General features: G+C 43.0%; 1 protein-coding gene across 2 annotated transcripts in view; it reads right to left on the minus strand.

Annotated features, from left to right (window-relative positions):
* Window positions 1-22,880, minus strand: part of FAM13C (family with sequence similarity 13 member C) — a 112,006-nt gene that overhangs the window by 30,824 nt on the left and 58,302 nt on the right. For both annotated transcript variants that reach the window (XM_045568794.1, XM_045568793.1), the window contains exon 6: window positions 6,160-6,244. In XM_045568794.1, the coding sequence (XP_045424750.1) occupies window positions 6,160-6,244 (85 nt within the window). The remainder of the gene's footprint in view (window positions 1-6,159; window positions 6,245-22,880) is intronic.

Below are 22,880 nucleotides of genomic sequence, written 5' to 3' on the forward strand. Positions count from 1 at the left end.
CAGATCACCCAACTAGCACAGGAAATTCTGCAAGGAGCTGTGTTTCTGACCAAGACAAAGCTAGTATGCAGCAAATGGCAGAGTTAATTAATATCTTTGTTAAGACGTCAATTCAGTACCAATCCTTGCAAATGGATCCTGGATTAATCTTATTTCACATTTCAGAAATGACATGAAAGAGGAATTACAGAGTGATAAGTCTAAGTTTACAGATAATATCAATATTTTTCAAAGAGTAAAACGCCAAGAAACCACAGACCAAGCTCACAAACCATGAGGACGTTCAACAGAGGCAGATGCCTTGCTCTGTGGGCCAGTAGGTAATACAGTCAGAGAAAATTGATCCATCTACCCCTAACAAATAATAAGCACCAAACTATTAGTTTAATAGGGAATGGGGTTTTTGGAGCTCTTACAGAATATGCTGATAGGACAAAAAAGCCAAGAAAATACTGTGCATCTCTAGGAAGGGTTTGGAAAACAATTCTACAGGCATAATTATTTTGTAATTTTTTTACAAAGTGCCCCCATTACCACTTTTAAGGTATTAATTCATTTTTAAAAAATTGAGCTCCTTGTAGATTCACATGCCATTCTAAGAAATAATGCAGAAATCCCTTGTATACTTTGCCCAGTTTCCTCTGATGGTAACGTTTTGCAAAACTATAGTACCTCTGCCCATATTTATAAATAAAATCATACTACTTGACTCCATCTGGAGTACACTGTGCAGATGAGGTAAGTACACATCAAGAAAGGCACAGGGGCCTAGAGATGGTTTAAATAAGAGGGGCTGAAATGACTTAGGAACAGAGGGGCCACAAAAGGTTAACCAACTACAAATCTAGGTCTCTTCAGTCTGACAAAACAGTCAGGGATAAATTTAAAAAATGACTCAAAACATATTAATTCTATAATATATACAATTAAATACTGAATATTATTTAGACTGGCTGTGGGCTAAATTTCAAATTCTAGAATATTATAACTATGGGGACTTAACATTCAGTCCGGATGGCAAATAGCATAGTGGTGAGGGGTTTAGACTATGGAGTCAGAATAGGGGAAACTCTCTCCCACCCCTCCTCTCTCCCTCCCTAACCCCTCACCACTCAGTAGCTGTGGGACCTTCAGCGAGTGACATGAGCTCTCCAAGTTTATTCCCTCAGCTTTAATCCAGGAATGAGAATGAGAACTACATCATAGGGCTCTTGGGAAGATAAGAAAGTCCATCCAATAATGCCTGATGCAAGCAGAGAGGACATTGTTAGCTTTTGTTGACGTTATTCATGTAAAAGCCTTTCAAGCGGGGTTTCGGAACCTCAACGTCATTGACATTTTGGACCAGATAATTCTTTGTTGGGGGAGGAGGTCCCTGCCTTGTAGGGTATTTAGCAGAATCCCTGGTGTCTACTCACTAGATGGCAGTAGTGCCCATCCCCCAGTGGGAACCAGTTGTGTGTCTAGATATTTGCCAAATATCCCCAAAGGGGGCAAAAAAGAAAAATAGACCCCCAATTGAAAACCACCATTTTAAAGAAACCAACTTAGAACAAATAAATGAAATACTACTTTCCACAATAGTAGCCATATTTTTAAAGCAACAGGTAATACACACTGAAAATATAAAAAGGTTCAAGAAAGGTTTAGAAATCTCTTTCTCTCTCTCTCTCTCTCTCTCTCTCTCTCACACACACACACACACACACACACACAGACACAAGCCCATAATAAATAAAGTTTCCAAAAGACATTTGGAAATTCTACCTGTTCGTGAGGTTGAAATAGTTCCCTCTTACTGACTTTCAAAGACTGTCTGGGGCTGCCCCCAGATAGGATGAAAAACAAAGTTATACAGATAAGCAGACCCACCTAGTAGAACACCTGACATACTTTTGATGCTTTCTTGTTCTAGAAATCCATTTGTAAACTGCACCTGCAGCAGAAACACCTTTCATGGCACCCCCAGAGTGGCATCACCTTCTAGAAGGTGTTCCTGAACCTCCCTGCACTTCAGAATCACCAGGGGAACTTTTCCAGCATGGAGATTCTCAGACATCAGCAATACATTTTAATTTTGCATTTTAAGGTGGGGAACCCAGACATCTGTACATTTAATAAGCACTTCAAGTAATTAAAAACTTCTGGTCAAGTGAACAGTGTCATGAAATATGAGAGAAGGTAAAGTTCTCATTAACTCTTTCCCACCTCAACTTCAACGTTAGAGAGAGACCTACAGACTATGCAGAATTCTTTATGAGAATAACTGTAGACTGTAAATAGATATATTTAGTGTCTTACCCAAATGGAAAGTTCAATTTGAAAATCAAGATTTTAGGAAAAAAAATCAATTAGGTACTGCTGTGGAATTATTATTTCTAGTAACAGATCTCCAGTTATCTCTGGTGACAGCTTTTGCTAAAACTCCATCATCCTTAGTCAGACAGAGCAAGGGTTACTATGCTTAATAACATGGAACATCAAAGGGTTCTTCTGCACACTTCAAAACTGACAAACAGTTGAAAAGAAAATCCTCATTCCATCTTCCGTTCAACCACATCAGAGTAGATGCTTACTCATGCCATGAAGGAAACATTTGCTTCCACTATAAGAGGCTATTAAATCCAGGTAGAGAGATTTTGAGCCTAAATATTCTATGGGTTTCCATCTTAGTTCTTTCTGGCTGCTGGAACAAAGTACCATAGACTGGGTAGCTTTAAACAACAGAAATGTATTTTTCACAATTCTGGAGGCTGGCAGTCTAAGATCAGGGTACCAGCATGGTCGTGGTCCAATGAGGGCTCCCTTTCAGGTTTCAGATGGCTGATTTCTCCTTGTATCCTCACGTGGCAGAAAGAGAGCGAGCTAGCTCTCTGGACTCTTATAAGGGCACTAATTCCATTTACAAGGGCTCCGCACTCATGACTTAATCATCTCCCCAAGCTCTCACCTCCAAATATCATCACGTTGGGAATTAGATTTCGATGTATGAATTGCAGGGTGGGACATAAAGATTCGGTCCATGACAGCTTCCATCTCACATCTGGTTTGCCACAACAAGTAAAGTGACCAACTGTCCTGGATTACCTGGGGCTGAGGATTTCTCAGTATGTAGGACTTTTAGTTGTAAAAATGGGACAATCCTGGGCAAAACAAGCCAGTTGGTTACCCTCTGTATAGCCCCAAGCTGCCTTGCAGCCAGCTCCCTCTCCATCACTTGTAAGAGCCCTGCATCCCTCAAATCCCTTGTCCTTGTCCCCACCCTACCCAACCTCAGCCTGTGAACTTGGTATGTGGGCACCTTTCTTCTCCTGAACTATATGGATAGAGCCAACTGACCCCACATCCTGAGTTATGTCACATGTGGTCTGTGAGCCTCTTCCTGTTGATGAAATTGATGTAGAGCAGAGTCATAGAGAATCTGACATTCTCTCCCAATTCAAGACACTGACCACTTGACCAGTGGTCCCAGCACTTGGGAGTGTTTATGAAATATACAGATTCCAGGACTTCTACTCCAGAGGCCTCAGAATCTCCATGTTGGAAAAGCTTCCTGGTAATTATGATGTGTAAGAAGGTTCTGGAACACTACCTAGAACACAGTGCCCCTCCAAGGGTACCATGAATGTGTTCTTGCTGCAGATGAAGTTTACAATTGGATTTCTAGAACAGGGTATCTTACTAGGTGGGACTGATCTTTGCAACCCATAAACCCAAGTTAAAGCACAGTATCTTGTTCTCAAGACCTAGAAATTACTATACTTTGCTCAGATCATCATTTCAGATGTACACTTCAAAAGTTAAACAGCTTTATTTAAGGCATGCTCTAATCAAGTCAAAAATGAGTTTGAAACCTACTTAAGTGCCATCCATTTACATTTATGAATGTTTGCTATTAATGGTTATAGCATATTATATCCAGATACTACTATAAAAATCACTTGTATTTTGTCCTTGTTATACAAACCACTGACATCAATAATTACTAATTGAATATCTATATACATGTAAGGCTGAGGGCTAGATGCTAGACTTTAAGAAAGAGAAAACTATTTTTAAATTACTATAATCTTTTATGGACTTATGGCTACCTATTTAATCTTATGATATCACCTTCTTACAAGGGACTTACATGGAAAAAAAGAAACTACAGTTTCAAGGTGTTCAAAGATCACTTCAGAAATCCATTGATCTGAGCATAAATTTCTTCTCTGCGTGACACATAGATTAGAAAATGTGCAGCCTTAATGTAAAAGCACATCTTGGAAGTGAATAAGACCAAATCACCCCGTAATTTAAATCATGAAAGCATCTTACAAATGCCTGTCACTTTCACAATATCCCTGCCAAATGAAGAGACTATTTAGATCCCTGAAAACATCTAGTTTTCTAAATGTTTCTACAGTCTAATTTTCTAGACTCTCTTGGAGGGCTTCGGGATTCTTCAGATTCACCTACATTTTAAAAAATCCAAGATCCAACCCACAAGCCTCCTCTATAAAAAACCTTCAGCCCATTTCTGCCATTTGACACTTAATATGGAATGTATTTATGGCTCCTTTGTGTGAACAATCCCACATAAACCCAGTATTTATTTCCATTTCACAAAGACTGCTAATAAGCTTGTTCAAAATCCTGCCCATCCAGAATGAGAAAATGCAAAGCTATTCTTGATCTTTGAGAAAATGAGACATGTAAAAGTCATCATTAAAAAAAGAAAAAATATATCCATATCCAGCATGTGACAAATATTTTATTAAACACTCTTTGCTAGATACTTGCATAGCTAATCCAAAACATCAGATAACTCAAAAGTTAATTTGTATTTGGCTTGAGACTTCTTTATATGTTTTGTATGTTTTTTGTTTGCAGGAGGTAGAATGTGAGGGTTGGAGGAAGAAAAGGAAGGATGTCTAATAATCTGACTTAAATCCCTCATTGGCTTGACATTGGCTCCTGCCCAATTTTACTTGTATCTCATCCAAACCCAATGGTTAACAGAGCACGTGAGCTCACTAGGTAACAAGGACAGCCAACTGGCCACCTGCATTCATAGGAAAATAATGACCAGCAGGGCTACACCAGGCCTCAGTGCCCTTAGTATGACTAATATTACTTCACAGATCAGTTTAAGGATTTAATATAATACCCATAAAGTGCTTAGAACAGTGCCTGGATCACAGAAAGTTTTAAACAATAATAGTAGCTACTATTAGTAGCTATTATTAGCCACTACCATTAATAGACATTCCGATACTGGGAATGACTGATTTGCCTGCTTACACCACGTGGGTATGTTTGACACAGGAGTATGTTAAGTGTACTGTTGCTAATGGTACTGAAATAGATTGCTTTTGCAAACCTCTTCCTTCAACTCCGGGAGATGAAGGGCCTCTCATGAAACAAGCTCACCTGAGCCTATTTCTACCATCCATCCTGAAACCAGTCTGCAAACCTCTGACTGGTTAGAAAACACAAGCTTTGCCCACATTTCTACTCATTTCATTCCTAAGTCTTCCTGGGAGCATTAATTTGCCTCCCGTTTGCTAACCAATCTACCATCCCTAGGATTAAAGCTAAAGAAACTAACAGAAAACCGAGACCCAAATTTGAGACTTTTTGACACGGAAATGAATGCAGCATAAATTGAGACAGAGCCAGACAATACAGGATCAGAATGCACCGTCAGTGAAGCACTCACCCCCACTTTCCCTGGATTGCTGGATCCTCTCACAAGCAGTTCACAGAAGCAGGTAGCAGTGTTGAAACTTCCCCATCCCTCAATATCTCAAAAATACCATGCATTTCAAGACAGCAGAGATTATCTAGGTCCAGTGATGTAAAATAAACATACCACTCATTTGTCACAGGAAACCAAATGGGAAAATGAAGACTAGGAGCTGTGATGGGTGCTTTCACCTGACACCCATTTGTATGAGTCTGACTCCTCAGGGCCCCAGCTAGAGAGAAGGTCCCATAGCAAATGCTAATTCCTCCCGCTCCCTCTCAGCTCCTCATGGGCAACTCGGAAGCACCTCTTGGGCCTTCGTGTTGCACCAGGCACCATTTCCCCCAGGGTCCCAGGTTGAGGCTAAAGCAGCAAGAGGCTGAACTATCTTGAGCACAAAATTTGGGACAACCCCCAGCCCTGCCTCTTACCTGCGGAATCCGCCCCATCGGCGGGCACACTCTGGGTCGACACTGGGGCTGGGTCCTTCACTCCATGCACCTGAGCAGCTTCTTCCTGGTTTGTCAAAAATGCAGAGCACAGATCAGATTCGAGGGCTTGGAGCTTCAGCAAGGAATTCTGCCAGCAAAAGCAGAACATCAGGCTCGCTGAGGTAGGTGCCTCACACACGAACGGGAGCCCGCGGCTCCTGCAAGCACCTTCCTCCAGCGCCTGGCAGCAGGAGAGTGGCGGCCACAGCTGCTTCAGGGAAAGAGCTGGTTGTGCCGGAATCATCTATGCATTAGCCCCCATGCAGGCTCTGTTTCTGCCTCATTTAAATCCTAACGTATATGGCTAATCTGTGACACATGGGACTGGTGATTTCGTCAGCTAGAGACGCTGCATCTGGAGAACCAATCTGAGAAGGTATCTGCTTCCCGGGTGCTTGAGGTTTTACGCTTTGCAAGAGTTTCATTCATCGTGCTGACATCAGGAGCCGAGGACATCAGGCCCCTCCCAGGCTACCATTCATAAAAGCCAGCGTCCCTCCAAAGCCAGGACTGCAGCAAACCGCAGTGCACAAAGAGTTACTGCTGCAGAGGCCGCCTGGCATCTGGGAGGGGCTCCGAGGCTCCCTTATCCATCTCTGCATGCCGGGGGTGGGGGGTGGGGGGTGGGGGGTGTGTGTGTGTGTGTGTGTGTGTGTGTGTGTGTGTGTGTGTGTGTCTTCTAAAGTTACTTCTCTCACATGGGATGGCTACAGCAGCCTTTTATCAAGAACGGGGTCCAAGGAGATGACCTTGGTCACTTAGCATAACCTAGCCACTGAGGGAGAGGCAATTTATCTTTCCTAGCCTTCAGCATAACCTCCCACCCACTCCTTTCATTTCTCATTTTAAATTGCTCCCGTGGTTCTTAATAAGAACAAAGTCATGCAGACTGACGCACGCATCCTGCCATGATGCAGATGCCAGCAAATTAAATCCCCGGACCAGGTGAAAGTGAGTCAGCCTGCGGCCCTGGCCAGGCCCTGCTCGCTGGAAACGAGAAAGCGACGCATCTCAGCTGCTCTTCCACTCGCCCGGCTCAGCAGGGGCGGCCACCAGGGGCAGAGCCGTGGGTCCTTTCCTACTCTGACCCTGCAACACACACAGGAACGCACGTGCCTTCTCACCCCCACCCTCTGCTCACCCCCACCCCCCGACTCCCCAGCCCCATCCGCTACTCCCCACCTCACCCCTTACTCCACACACACACACACACACACACACACACACACACTTTCTCTATGGACTACACGTCCCCCCCACATCATACATACCCATCCCCTCACTGCCAGCCCCTAAAACCTCACAGCCCATACCACAAACCCACGCACACCCCATACCCTACCTACCACACCTCACGTCCAGCCCTCGTTATTCTCACACCCTATTACACACACACCTGACCTCACATAAACACCTACCCAACATCCCCCACACCCCAACCCCTCCTTTCCACGTGGTACCAACTCCCCCCACACCCCCTTATCCATTCTGTTGATGTGCATAATTATGAACCTGTAGTAATATTTTAAAAGCTGCTCACTGAGGGACGTCCTAAATCTGTTGTCTCTTAGCCTTTCTGAAGGCAGCAGGTGCCTGGACAGGTTCAGCACCCCTCCTCTGCCATGCCCAGCGATGGGGCATTATTTGTCACAAATCTCCATGCCCAGGGCAGCTACCTGAGACCAGGACATTATTTATGGCTTCCTCCTTCTTTCTGGGATGTCTTCCCAGCAGCTGAGCATGGAAGCAAGAACCGAGGTTGTTGACAGACATTGCGAAAGAAGCAGGGGCACCAAGTTTCTGGAAGGATTATTTAGTAACCAAGCAGGTGGGATGCATAAAGAATGATTTCAGGCAAGCTTCCTACTGAAGGACCTTGAAAATCAGTGACCTCTCCAAAAGAGCAAAACTACTCTGAAGATTAAGAAATAATGCCATGGAAAAGTAAAATGGTGCTGCCACTATGGAAAACAGTATGGCGGGTCCCCCCCAAAATTTAAAAAGAATTACCATATAATCCAGCAATTCCATTGCTGGGTATACAGCCAACAGAATTGAAAGTAGGAACTTGGACAGGTCTTCACACACTCATATTCATAGCAGCATCACTCACAATAGCCAAGAGATGTGCTATGGGTGGAATTTTGTCTCTCCAAAATACGTATTAAAGCCTTACCTACACCCTCAACGTGACTGTATTTGGAGATACAGCCCTTAAAGAGGTAATTAAGGTTAAACAAGGTCATAAGGATGGGGTCCAACTCCAATAAGACTGGTGTTCTTATAAAAGGAAAAAGACACCAGGGCTCCATGCACAGACAGAAGGCCACGTGAGGACACAGTGAGAAGGCAGTTGGCCGTAAGCCACAGAGAGAGGCCTCAGGAGAAACCAACCCTGCTGGCACCTTGATCTTGGACTTCCAGCCTCCAGCTGTGAGAAAACAAATTTCTATTGCTTAAGCCACCAGTCTGTGGTACTTCGTTACAGAAGCCCTAGTAGATTAACATAAGGTGAAAGCAGCCCAATTATCTATTGATGCATGGATAAACATAACATGGTATATACACAGAATGGAACATATTAATAATTTAGCATTACAAAGAAAATTTTGACACATTCTACAACATGCATGAAGCTTGAGGACATTATGCCAAGTGAAATAAGCCAGTCACAAAATGACAAACACTGTATAATTCTACTTATGTAAGGTATTTAGAATAGTACAATTCATAAAAACAGAAAGGAGAATGGTGGTTGCCAAGGGCTGGCAGTGGAGGATGGGGAGCTACTGTTTAACAGGTGCAGAGTCTCAGACTGGGAAGATGAAAACAGTTCTGGGGATGGATCGTAGTGACGGCTGCACACCGTGTGACTATACTTAATGCCACTGAACTCCACACTTAAAAAAATGGCTAAAAGGGTAAATTTGGTATATGTTTTACTATAATTTTTTTCAAAAGAATAAAGGGTAAAGTAAAAAGAAAGGCTGGCATTCTTTCTTCTTTCTACCTTATCTTTCATTCTTTTTTTTTTTAATTGTGGAACCGACAACCTGTGTATGTGCCCTTGTATATTCTGCAAAGCAGAAGAGGGCACAGCCTGCGGGGTCCCCCAGAAGCAGAGGGATGTCAGCCCTGCTACATACTCCGTGTCTGACTTTGGCCAAGTATCCTGGCTATTCTGAGCCTCACTTTCTCCATCTGTAAAAGGAGGCAATAATAACAGTAACAACAGCACCTGCTCTAGGGGCTGCTCTCAGAACTAAGTGAGGGATGGCACGGAAAGCCTTCTGCAGAGCCCCAGTGCGTGGCAAACACACAGGGGCTAGACTCTGCGGATATTATGAATATCTCCACACCCCAGAGACTGCTGGGCAGAGCTCCAGCCATGTGGCAAGGACAGACCTCACACTGCCTGTTGCCTTGATTCATCACTTTACCTCCTAGGGTCTCATTTCTGCACCTGCCTAGTAATACTGACTTCAGGCTAGATGACGTCCAAGTCCCGTTCCAACTTTAAAGGAGAAACAAGCACATGAGTGCCTAGACTGAGGATGGGTACACAGAATATGGCACAGAGTGGCTGCCTGGACAGTGTAGAACTGAACCGAGTGTTCAGGAAACACAAATATATAGCAAGGAATCTCACCGCAGAGGGGTTCATGTTCAGAGGTCTCTGGACTTCCACAGGAAGTAAGGTATCGTGCCCAGATGGAGTTAGGGCTAGAAGTATTCGCCGGTTGTTCTCATCCATTGTCCTCTGCCACCTTCTCCCTCACTTGTACTCACACTGAACAAGACTGCGAGTGCCAGAGGACATCTATGTGCATGGCTGGCTTATTCCTCTCTGACCTACTAGATAGGACTAGAGGAATGGAGAAGAAAAGGAGTGGTCTATGGAACAGGAGAGAGAAGACGAAAGTCTGGAGAGACAAGATCTCTAAGTAGAAGGGAAAAGAAACTGCTGTAAACAGAGGACAAGAAGGCAGAGTGGAAGGATCCCCACAGACCAGCTGTCCTCAGCTATATCCCTTCCCGCCCTGCACTGACCCATTAACTGAGGACAGCCTGCCTTTGGGTACAACAGGACACTCACTAAGTCCTCCTGAACAGAGGGTGGGGACGTGGACACCCTGTGTGGGATAGGTCCACAAAGGGATACCTCTCCTGATGACCAAGGAACCTAGGACAAGAGGGTGGGCGGGGGGATGTACCTATGAGTAGTCTACACCACTGACACATACATGTCCTTCCAGTGGGTGACAGGAGACAGCCAGCCCATAAAGCCACTCAAAGAAGGCCCGTGGACAGCTTGCAGTACACATGCAGGGTCGTGTCCACCTTGCAGATGGGATGCCACACACGCGGTTCTGAAGCTTGGGCAGTTTTCCATGCACAAACAGCTGCACTAGGCTCTGGGGCATGAGACTGCTCTCAGCCCCTTCCTCATGGGGCTTCCAATCTAGTGGGGAGAGAGCTGATAGCCAAGCAAACAAATCAAACAATGACAGTTATTATTGTCACAGGGCTATGGAGTAAAGAAACAGCAAGCCCGGGGAGAGAGGGACTAACCAACCATTTCACAGTTCCATCACGCCTGACTTAGTGACCTTTAATGCGGAAACATGCTTTTCCCTCTACAGAAGAATGAAGGACAATAAATCCTGCAGTGCTGGTGCTACCTCAACCCAGCCCTTGTCATAGGACTTCCACCCCCGCAACACACACAGCAAGGGGCCGTCCCAGCCCCTGCCAGTGCTTTTCCAGCTTGGCATCCAAAGTCTCCTCGAATGGATGTCTAGAACCTGTAGAAAAACTGAGTGAGGGCTAATAGATCCTCTAAAGAACGAAAACCTCCTCTGCTTCTCCAACTACCCCATCTGGTTAGGAAAAAAGCCAGAGAGAAGTCCATGAAACCTAGGTGTGGTTTTCTTAAAAAAGCTAATTTTTCTCTTTTACATAATGGAGACTATGCTACTTGTTTTAGAAAATACTCTACTCATTTTCTCTCCTCTACAATTACCAGGTCCCACTTTAGTTGGGTTGGAAAAGAGAACACCCACACAGGCTGGATGGTGAAACACTATTTTAGGGTACCTTTGTCTGCAATTCCCCAGTTACAGAGCAGGGAGAGCTCACATTTAGTTTCTATGAAGGGGGTTAGTGCTTCTCCCCCACCCTTTATCTATCCAAGAACTGCAATAGACTCTCTGTGGCAGCATGAAGCAAACCAAATAGGAAATATGCACAAAACTGGGGATACAACTGGATCTCCAAATATCCCCATTACTACTTACCACTCTTCTTCCCTGCATTTTCACATTTCCCCAGTATGCGCTCCCTACCCACCCTCCTACACACACACACACACACACACACACACACACAACACCCTTCCTTCCCATCTGCTGATTCACCTGCCCCTGCCCCCTCCGCCCCAGGCCCCACCCAGCTGCCGCTGCTTCACAGTCAAAATTCCATTAAACTATTCAGCCACTTCTGATTACCTTATCCTCAACAGGGCCCACCTAGTTTCTCTCCTAGCATCTTATTTCCTTCCCAACACTCACCACAACGTGGAATTTTATTTGTCTACTTGTTTATTGCTCTTTCCAGCCCCAGCAGGGCTAGAATCATGCCTGCATTGTTCACTGCTGCATCCCAGCACTATGTGTAGGACAAGAGCCCCTCACTAACAAGACTGCCAATGTGTATTAGTTTTGGTTTTCTGGACCCTTTAGCCAGTACTTCAGGGGCCCCTCTGAGTATCCAATTTCAAGCCCCCCTGCTTCCCTAGTTCAGAAACATTAAAGTACTTAGAAATCACTGGGGAGTTCGTAAAAACTTGCAGTCCCAGGCAGGGGATGGGATTCCCAGAGATCCTGATTCAGTCGTTCTTGGGCAAGGTTGTTTCAATGCGGGCGGCCCCAGGTCCGCTTGGGGCAATACTGCCCTATTCCCTGGATCCTAGCCCCACTCTAAAAGCTGCCTTGGTTGCCTTCTTAGCCCACCTGCCCCAGGGACAGTAGCTTTTCCCTGAGCCCCAGCCCTCTGACACCTTCCCTGCCCTCTTGCCCCTGCCTCTCCTAGAGAGTGGGACCCCCACACCAGGAACATAAAGTAAGAAGTGCTCAGAAGCAAGACGGTGTTGCCTCCTGAACTGCTGCTGTTGCTGGATTCTGGATGTTCTTGCAGTGAAACTTCTCCCAGTGTTGATGGTTACAAGAAAAAGGCAAATTCATCACTGCCCTAAAGACAGTGGGCTTTTGGCAAAACCCTCTAGGGACTGGGCCGCTCACGTCCCAGAGCACTCTGCAACACGACAAGCTCGGCTCAGCCCACGCCAGCTCTCCTAGGCGAGGCGTGCTCAGCCCTCACGTCCCTGCCCTCCCCAGTGGAGAAATTCCGTGGAAAAGAACAAGCCATTCACCTTAAGGAGTCCTCTGTTGACAAAAGGATCCAGGTCCTATTTGGATCCTACTAGCAATTCTTTTTAAACAAGGACAATAGCCGCAACACACAATAACACAAAGCACATTTCCTTTCAGCTGAATGATATCAACCTGGGGGAAGGAGGAGTTCTTAGTCTTGCCTCATTGTGATATCCTTGTTATGTTCACTTTATTACATGAACAACAAAAACAAGTTGTTTGGGAGAGAATAATACAGTTTTATAAATTCACATTTTAAATCAGAACTTTGAGCTTTTCTAGATGATAAGACTGATTTTTCTGAAAATAGAATGTGTCTCAGTTACAACTCATGGAATGAACTTCAATAGTTTCTCACTGGAGTTGTCAGTACTTAAACTATACAAAAAGCACAGATATTAAGATGGATAAAACCTCCATCTTATTCTAAAAAAAAACTAATCATTTTTTTCCAGAACACTAATTATATTTCAAGGGCTGAAGTTCAAAACTAGTCTGGGTTGTAGTCCATATGGTTACTTCTTTGAGGCTATTTTTGTTCCAATTTCTTTTAGCCCTAAAAGATATTCTGCTTCAAAACTAGCCTCAGTGAGATGTGAGTTCAGCAGAGGGGCCCCCAGTGTCCTTACTCTGTGCCCTGGGCCACCACCCAGCTACTCTGAGCCCACAGGCACTTCTTTCTCTGATGACATTACCTTAACACCTTCGATTTCTAAAAGTCAATCAATAGTAGAAATCAGTAACTGTCCACTGGAAATCATAAAATCACATGCCATATGAAATAAATTATATACCTATCCCTGTAAAGATGGCAGGTGACACCAGAAACAATTAGCCATTTCCTCAAATACTAATTTGTTTAAATCTATTTTTAATTGACACAGAATAACTGCACATATTTATGGGGTGCATAGTGAGTTTTGAGACATACAATAGTCATCAAATCAGGATAATTAGCATATTCATCACTTCAAACATTTATCATTTGCTTGCATTGGGAACATTCAAAATCCTCTCTTCTGGCTATTAGAAAACATACAATAAAGTCTTGTTGACTATAGTCATCCTACAGTGCTACAGATCACTAGAACTTATTCCTCCCACCTCGCTGTAATTTTGTACCCTTTAACCAATCCCTCCCTCCCCACTACCCTTTCCAGCCTCTAGTAACCACTATTCTACTCTCTATTCTATGAAATCAACTTTTTTAGCTTCCAAACATGACTGAGAACATGCAGCATTTGTCTTTCTGTGCCTGACTGCACTTAACACAATGTCCTACAGGCACGTCCATGTTGCCACGAATGGCAGAATTCCCTTCTTTTTATGGCTGAATACTATTCCAATGTGTATATATACCACATTTCCTTTATCCATTCATCTGCTGATAGACACTTAGGTTGTCAAATGGTAACATTTGACAAGAAACAAGAAATTCCGCTTTTTGCATTCCTTGAAACTTGAGTTTTATAGCCCGAGACAGCCAACAATGTCCTAAAAAGGACAACAGGTGCCAAGGCTAAGAAGGCCAGACTCTAGGATATAATGTCCAGACTTGACATGTGTCCCTATAAACCTCTGGGAAGTGGGGACAACAAAGTTCATTCTTGTACTGCAGCTCCTCCAGCCCACCCCTCTACCAAACCCTGAGCTGGGTACACATTTGCTTCTCAATAAATCCTATTGAAAGAAAGAATTACTCCTTAGAAAAAAATATCCCAAAGGTCACAGCTCCCAGGCAAAATTTGGTCTTCAGACCAGCAGTAATATTTTCTAAAAGTTAGCAGGGGTGGGAAGAGCAGAATATATATATGAAGGCTGCCAATTTTATATTTCTCCAAGTGACAGTATGTGGTAAAACAAATAAACAAAACCCCGCCACATCATTTCATCACAAAATGAAAGTTTTAAGAACAGTCTCTAGATGAAAGAGTTGCGTGTGGACTTTAGCTTTATGAAAAACTCACTACATTCATTGTTCTTATGTTTATCCTTTTGCCACAAAGCAATGAAAACTACAACACAGGCTGACCCCTGGGAGCCACTGAACTGGACACAGTCCCTTCCAGCCTTCCCCAAGAGGAGGAAATTAGTAGCATGAAGAGGAATAAATGAAAGAGTGAACAATAAGAAAAAGGATGGAGATGTCATGCCAGAGAAAGAGCAGGCGCCAACGGGACAAAGCAGCGGGGTGGAGGGGAGACGGGGAGGGCTGGCAGGCAGAAGGCACACCCAGGTGGGTCAGCTAGGCAAGGCCTGCCACGGTGTCTCTGCGCAGCCCAGCACCTCTGAGGCTTCTCCAGTGCAATTCTCAGACAAGGAAGAATATGGGCAGCTGCTGCCACAGCTTCCGCCTTTCCTGCCAACACCACTCTAAGGATTCCCTTGAGGATGAGGACGATAGGCCTGGTTCCCCGGGAAACAAGAAGCCAGGCTGGATGGGCACCTCTGAATGACAGGGCAGAATAAGCCAGGCCTGGAAGCAGCTCAGGGTGTCTCTGCGGCGCATTTCATTCAACTGGGAATGAGAACTAGAGTCCACGCCATGACCACGCTGGATACAGGATGTCCTCGTTGACAGCAACAACAAAAGTTGGCTCAAGTTAAATGAATCATAGGACACGGTTCCAGCTGAGGAAGAAACCCTGGTAGGGGAGCAAGGTGACTTTATCTCAACTCGGAAAACCACACCAGAAAAATTCCAGGTGGCATCCCACAGCGGTCTAGCAGAGAGGAAAATTACCTTGGAGATCATGCTTCCAGAGACCAACAGTATGCAGCCCAGCAGCCCAGCAGCCCAGCATCCAGTTACTCGTCTTCTGAGAACAGCACTCCCAGACCCACAATGTGGCCCATGTGTAGCAAATCAGCTTATTCCAACCTCCCCCACCCCCCGTCACAGTGACTGGTTCAGGAATGGTGATATGCCCCAAGCCAGATAAATGAGACTCAAAGATGCGACTTTCTTAGAGCTAGAAAGAAGAATCTCTTATTCCATTCTGTGGTAGGCAGAATCCTAAAGATGGCCTCTAAGATTCCTGTACCCTGGTTATTCAATCAAGTACTAATCTAGGTACTGCTGAGAAGGGATTTTGCAGATGTAATTAAAGCTTTAAATCAGCTGACCAAAGATAGAGATTATTTGGGTGCGCCTGACTCAATCAGGTGAGCCCTTTAAAAATGCAGAGTTTCCTCCAGCTGGTAGGAATAGACAACATTAGAGTGAATCAAAGCACAAGAAGAATTTGTTGTTGCTTGAGGAGGAGGAGGAGGAGGAGGAGGAAGAGTGCAACAGCTTCTAGAAGCTGACAGCCACCCCGGGGGGACAACCAGCAAGGAAGTACGGACCACAGTCCTATAACTACAAAGAACTAAATTCAAGTGTTAATAACCTGAAGGAACTTGGATGTGAACTCTTCTCCAGAGCCTCTAGATAAAAACCTACCCCAGCTGATGCCTTGATTTCAGTGTCATGAGATCCTGAGTAGAGAACCCAGCTGAGTCCACCCAAACTTCCAACCTACATAACTATGAGCTAATAAATGGGTGTTTGAAGCCACTGAGCTTTTGGTAATTTATTACATAGTAATGGAAAACTAATATAACCGGAATGACTGGCTGCAGGAGTAATGTGTCCCCAATGGGCTGACCTAAAGATGAAGCCAATATAGGAAAGAAGAATCAAGAGACAAAGAGATGGCAACTCTCTGGTGAGCTTTTAATCCCTGGATCTAGCCATGTGTAGAGCCTATCCCAATCCTAAACTTTCAGCTGTATGTCAATAAAATCCTGTTATTATTAAAGCCAGGTTGAATTAACTTTTAGTCACATGGAAAGAATGACAGATACTGAAAAAAAAAAAAATTCTCAATCAATCCTGAACTAAGATCCAACCCTACCGATTGGGTTTGCATTTGAACAGCAAAGTGCAGCTGCCTGTTCTTACAGAAATAAAACCATTCTGCCAGCTCAGGAGTGTCAAAGGCTTAAAGAAGCTTCTTGCTAGACCATTTTCTCAAAATTAAAACAAGTTTGAGGAAGAAACACATCTTGAATAAAACAGTAAGTATCATCTTGAAGTCTGATAGGGCTTGCTGCCAAAACATCTGTATGATAAACTATGAATGATAATTAAAAGATAATTAAGTCCTCTCCATAGAGACACACATAGGCATACACACACATGCATACAGACCCAAAGAGAAACACTAGAAATGTGCAGATTGTTCTACTTCTAACAAAATTAAAGTATTAAAGGATGTTTCATAGATTTTAAAGAGGAAAATATCTTTCATATTGAGACTAATGTTGAGCTATTATGACTAGTATAATTCAACAAAAGGTAACAGTAGTATACGAAGAAAAGATTAATTTTTCATACTGATTTCAGTTAGATAAATAATCTCTTCCATACCCAGCTAAATAAAAAAAGATGTCCTCTTTGTAGAACAAGAACTGCAATGACAGATCCAAGGTTAAACTTCTTGTTATTGATATTGGGTCATTATTGAGCATTTGTTGCATGCTAGTGATTTATTATATTTGTTTCGAGTAACGTAGACTCTTTCTGAAGATTCCAGTGGTATTCCTGAGGGTTGTGTCTCCTCCTGGTAGAAACACAGTCAGAACACAGCACAGCCCAAGTCTGAATCCAGTCTCATTTTGAGCACCTTCCCTTCCCCTGTTTCTTCACCAATTGGTAGGAATGACGATGCCACACGCAAATCTGGCAATCTTTCAGTTATTTTGGATAAGTGAAAAACTAAACTTCAAAGAACCCTAGAACACACGTCTAGGATGCCCAATGTACAGCTAAAATGTTTCTACTCTATTCTATAAACTCAAAGAGCACCCATAATGGCATCTTTAGAATAGAACTGCACTAATATTCTTTCCATTCAAGAAATGCTTTTATCTTCCTGTTCTAAGTGCTCATAAAAAGAACAAATATGGTGTCAGAGAACTTGTGTTTGCTTTTTTCAGATATAATAGGTTTTATTAGTTACTGGGTGAAATAGCATAGCCAGTGTGACTGTATTAACTTTTCTCATGAAGAACAGTGTGATTTGAATTTCTCCACCTTCACAAACCATTTCCTTTTCCTCTCCCCATCTCACAGAGTCAGGAAGGAGGCAGCAGGGTGGGAAGGATAGATTATCACTACCCTTTAGATTCTCACTGCTGAGTCTAGCAATTTCTTCTCCCCTACAAAAAACGATGCCATCTTTTCCCATTCCATGCCATGGACATGTAGGACACAGTGACTTCCATCTGCATTGGTTCCTTCCTCATCATCAGTGGCCCTTCACATACTCAGTTATTTCAAAGTCCAAGCTGCTAATCATACTAATATCTGGCCCCATAATTCTTCAAGTGCTTCAATTCCAATGCTACTTCCACTTAACCATGGCTAGCCATCTCAGAAGGTTGCCACAATTTCCAGGATCTCAAACCTTTTAAACATAACCCCCATCCTTTCCATCTCTTCCTCTCCCTGCAAATGAACTTATCCTGTTCTCCTTATTATATTAAGTTTCTGGGTTCCTCTATGTTCTTACAATCAATCATCCCACTTAGACTCCTTACTTCGTGGGAAGCATATGAGGCAGAGATAGACAGCTGTCTCCAAAGTTTGATTCTGGGGATACCAAAAAGTCAGTGTACCCACCTAGAAGTATTTCCCCAAATGACCCATTGAGTCTTAGCTACCTCAAAATCCTCATCATTAGAACTGCAGAGTTTATTGGTGGGCAAAAGACTGATGCGACATTTGTTCACTTTCCCATTCTAAGATTTAGTGTCTGCTTCTTTGTGCTTGACACATCTCTCTTGGGTAAACCCATTAACCACATAAGAAGATTTTTTTTTCCAGATTTATAAACTGGCTCCTTAGGCCTAGAGAGGATAAACTATAGAGTCAGTCCATGCCAGCACAAGACAGTTCTATAGCCAATAAGCCTCAGAGCCAAGGGGAATAAGGAATCTATGTAAGGACATCAAAGCCAGTCCTTCAAGCCGAATTGGCTTGTGGCCAACCTTACCTCTATGACCTTGGAATTCCAGGTAAAAAGTGAAATGGAAACAAACTCACATTCACTCAACTGATAACTTGTTTTATCCAAAAGTTAAGTGCAGAATACCTTCAAAGTATCTATCAGATAAGAAAATAAAACCTCTTTCTTCAGCACAAAGGCCATGAGCAGCTTTTGAGGTGACCGTGTCATTTTATGGGAATGATGACATAAAAGCTGGCTTGGGCAAGTAGAATGGCAGAATGATAAAGAAGGCCCCGAGTGACCCAGAGCTTCAGCCTGCTCCCCGGGACGACTGTACCACTCCAGACACTCAACTGACCACAATTCTTCACTTACAGACGAGATCACGCATATTCAGGGTGGTATGTCCATCACTTACGATAATGAGGCCTCTCTCTCATGTCAGACTGATAAATAATTATGCCAAGCACATATGTCACTTTTACAGCACTATTTATTATTCACTCCCCAAACTAGGCCTTCAGATGGCTTGTTGGCCATGAGGAGGCCTTAACCTCAAGTAACTCTGGAACAATTTGTCTCATTCCATCCCTGACAGGAGCTAATGGCTGAATTCTACAAGCACTGGGTAAATGGAAATAGGGTAGAATTAATGAGTGTTAAAACTGAAAGGCCTCCATACTGTATGATCTCACTTGTAAGTGGAATCCAAAAAAGTCGAAATCACAGTAGAGAGTAAAATGGTGGTTACAAGAGGCAGGCTGTGGGGACGTGGCTGGGGAAGGGAAGACAGTAGTTAACAGGTATGAACTTCTAGTTAGGAGGAATGAGTTCTGGTGATCTACTGCACAGCACAGTGCCTGTAGTTAATAATAATGTATCATATATTTCAAGATCGCTAAAAGAGGATTTTAAATGTTCTCATCACAAAGAAATGATAAATATTTGAGATGATGAATGCACTAATTAGCTGCCTTTGATCATTCTACAATGTATACGTGTATTGAAATATCACATTGTAGCCCATAAATATACATAAGTATTATTTACCAATTAAAAATAAAATTAAACTTTAAAAACTGCAAAAAATATCCTGAAAGGGCTCCTGGAGTTAGCCCAATTCAAAACCTCCTCCCCTAATTTTACAAATGAAAACTAAAAAAAAGTTGATGTGATGCTCTGTGATATACAGACTGAGAGTTGGAAAAAGTGGTTTGAGGGCCCAGGATGGCATGATTTCTCAGGGAAGGGAAAATCCATTAGTTTGTTTTTTTTTTTTAATACATCTCTTATTTTCTTAATTGGAACTGAAGCAGGAACGGGATCTATAATGGTGCCGAGAGGGAAAACAATTGTTTTCCTCATTTTATCTTTCAAGCACCTTTCTGATCTATTGAATGCTTTTCAGTTATATGGACGTGCTGGACTAACTAAAACCAAGTATTAACATGGATGAGCCATTGACAGATCTCAAGTCTAGAATATTTTCCAGTCAGAATTCAAGAGACCCCAACCAATAAAATTTCCTGATATCTTACAAAGGCAGAGTCAGACTGCTCAGATGAATGGTCGTAGGGAGATTTAATCAGTTTTTCAGAGGAAAAAAAAAAACAAAACAAACTTCCATACTCAGTCCCAGAGACACCAAAAAACATGGGCTGGAGATGCAAGTCCTATCAAGAGACCCAAGGTTAAAAACTGGGAGTTCTGCACTTAGAGGAGAAAACTGGCAAGAGTCTATACTCATGCCAAATGAAAAAGAGAAGTTAGTGAGGTTTTCAGCCCACTGGGAAAGTATGGGAAGCTCACACAGAGACGACACACACAGATATGTTACACCGTGTATCACTGTGCTGGGCACAGGGGACCTCGGGTCAAGTACCAGCTCTGGAACCAAACCATAGCTGAGCCCATTTGTCTGAGGCAAAGCAAGGAGAATAGGAAGTTCAAATAGCAGAAGTGAGATTTGGGGAAAGTATAAGGCACATATGTAGCATCTCATAATTGTTATTATTTACATACAACATTAGGGTCCATGGAAACATCTGGAAATACTTGTGGACATGCATTTCATGAGGCTCAGGAAACTCTTTTTTGGCTTTAGACTTGCAAGTTTGTGTAGAAGAAAGTATAGATATGGAACTGGTAAGTTCTTTTTAGAAAATTATAAGGGTGGGAGGTAGTAAAAGAAAGGAACAAAGAGCAAGAAAGAGAGGTAAAATGACAAAAAATTCTACCTTACGTGTCCATTTGGAGATGGAAGGAGTACTGCTGTGAAAAACTAGCTGTACAAAGAAGCCAGAAAACAGCTCATAGTAAATTTTAAAAAAATACAATCAGTAACAACTGATCATATTAGTCAAAAACTAGACACAACCATACAATAGATATAGCAAGGCAAATGAAAACCACAACGACATGCCAAATATGGATGAATCTCACAAACATAATATTGAGCAAATGAAGCCAGACACAAAAGAATACATATAGTCCATGCATCAAAAGCTCAAAAATAGCGGTTATCTTCACAGGGGAGTAGTGAGCGGAAGGCATTACAGAGAAGCACTGGGGATGCTGCAAATGCTGTTTCTTGATCTATGTACTGGTTACACACTTCGTAAAAATTCATCTGTCTGGACACTTATAATCTGTGCACTTTGCCTTGTGATTTTCTATTTGCATTAAAAATATGACAATAATGTTTCCCACGTGTGTTCCATAGGACTCTGTTGCCTAAGGAAATGTCATTAGGTGGTTCTTCCATAAAAGAGTTTGGTGTTTGAGAAATGCTGGGAAAGATGCAGTGAAATAGATTTCCACTCTGCAGGACGTCTCCATCAACGAGTGTGAACGCATGGACCCTCCTGCACGGCCTCTGCCCCCCTCACGCTGCACCCCCTTCTCTAAGGTCTCTTGGAGTCTCCCAAATTTTGGTCACAACAGAAACTGCATGAGAAAAGGCAGGTCTGCACATATGGGTTAGCCCCTGATTGGAACAAAACCACTTTCAGCCCACACTCACCCACCATATTCAACCAGTGGCACTGGATGGGCAGCGCCACCTTTGCCGGAAGCGCGCACGACTCAAACATGGTGCTGCCGCTGTTGCAGACGCGCAGCTTCATCCAGCATTCTTGGGCTCATGCAATCCCAGAGCGGTGAGCTGGCACATTTCATGTCATTTGCAAATACAGTGTAGCAAAGAAAAGCAGATTTTCAAATAGAGCTTTCAAAACTGTGATTTAGGAATGCTCAAGCAATCTCAGCATTCTCATGGGTTTCCAGCTCAAAACACAGAGTTTCTCCCAAATACTTGAGAGCTATCACGAGTTGACTCTCACAATCACCTCATTTTTCTAGTCACTTATGTCAAAACAAACCATTGCTTCTTTACAACCAGCATTTTGCTTGTTCACAGGGGGGCAGACAGCTGTGTTCATTGATTCTCTTAAACTCTTTTTCACTCTTGTTACCATGAGTGAAACTGTGGGATTTGAAGCCTCTCTCTACGCACACACACATACACACACAAACAGAATTCTATTCTCTTATCTTTGGGACATTTTTTACAACTTTAGCTACTTTACTTGGCTTAACCAGGAAGGTGATTTACCTTTGGCTATTTGTTTCTACCCAATTCTACTCCCCCCCAAAAAGGAAAATAATCTAAAGTTAGTTAAATATCTTTTGCCGGGGGGAGAAAGGCAGAGGAGAGATGCATCTTCAAAATGCCAAATAAACAATTTGCCTGAAGCTCATTAGTTTTCTTCCAGGCATCGGATCATCAAGTCTGTTCATTCTCTTCGCTGTGATCCTAATCAGACGTACCATATACCACTCACTGCTTCTTAATTTACAGTGAGGATAAGAAAAGCCAGAGTATTCAAAACCAATGTCTTAAGCCAAGGCATTCATAATAATAGGTATCCTAATTACATTATATTGATTTCAAATAGAATTAAATCACATATTTCAGAGAAAATCCAGAACAAGCTAATTAACATTGTGATGTCCAGTTTGTTGGGAAACAATTTGGATTGGAAAATGTGGCTTTATGCTTCAAAGCCTACTAAGAAAACCATATTGCAAACACCAAACTATATCATGTTCAGTGGATAAACAGTAAACATGATTATGTTTGAGACTACAAAAGCCATTAGGAAAGGGAAAGAAAGAGAGAGAGGGAGGGAGAAATATGCAGAAAAAATAAAATTAAGAGAAAATGTTATAAATG

The sequence above is a fragment of the Lemur catta genome, chromosome 14, assembly GCF_020740605.2.
Source record: "Lemur catta isolate mLemCat1 chromosome 14, mLemCat1.pri, whole genome shotgun sequence".
NCBI classification, from domain to species: Eukaryota; Metazoa; Chordata; class Mammalia; order Primates; family Lemuridae; genus Lemur; species Lemur catta.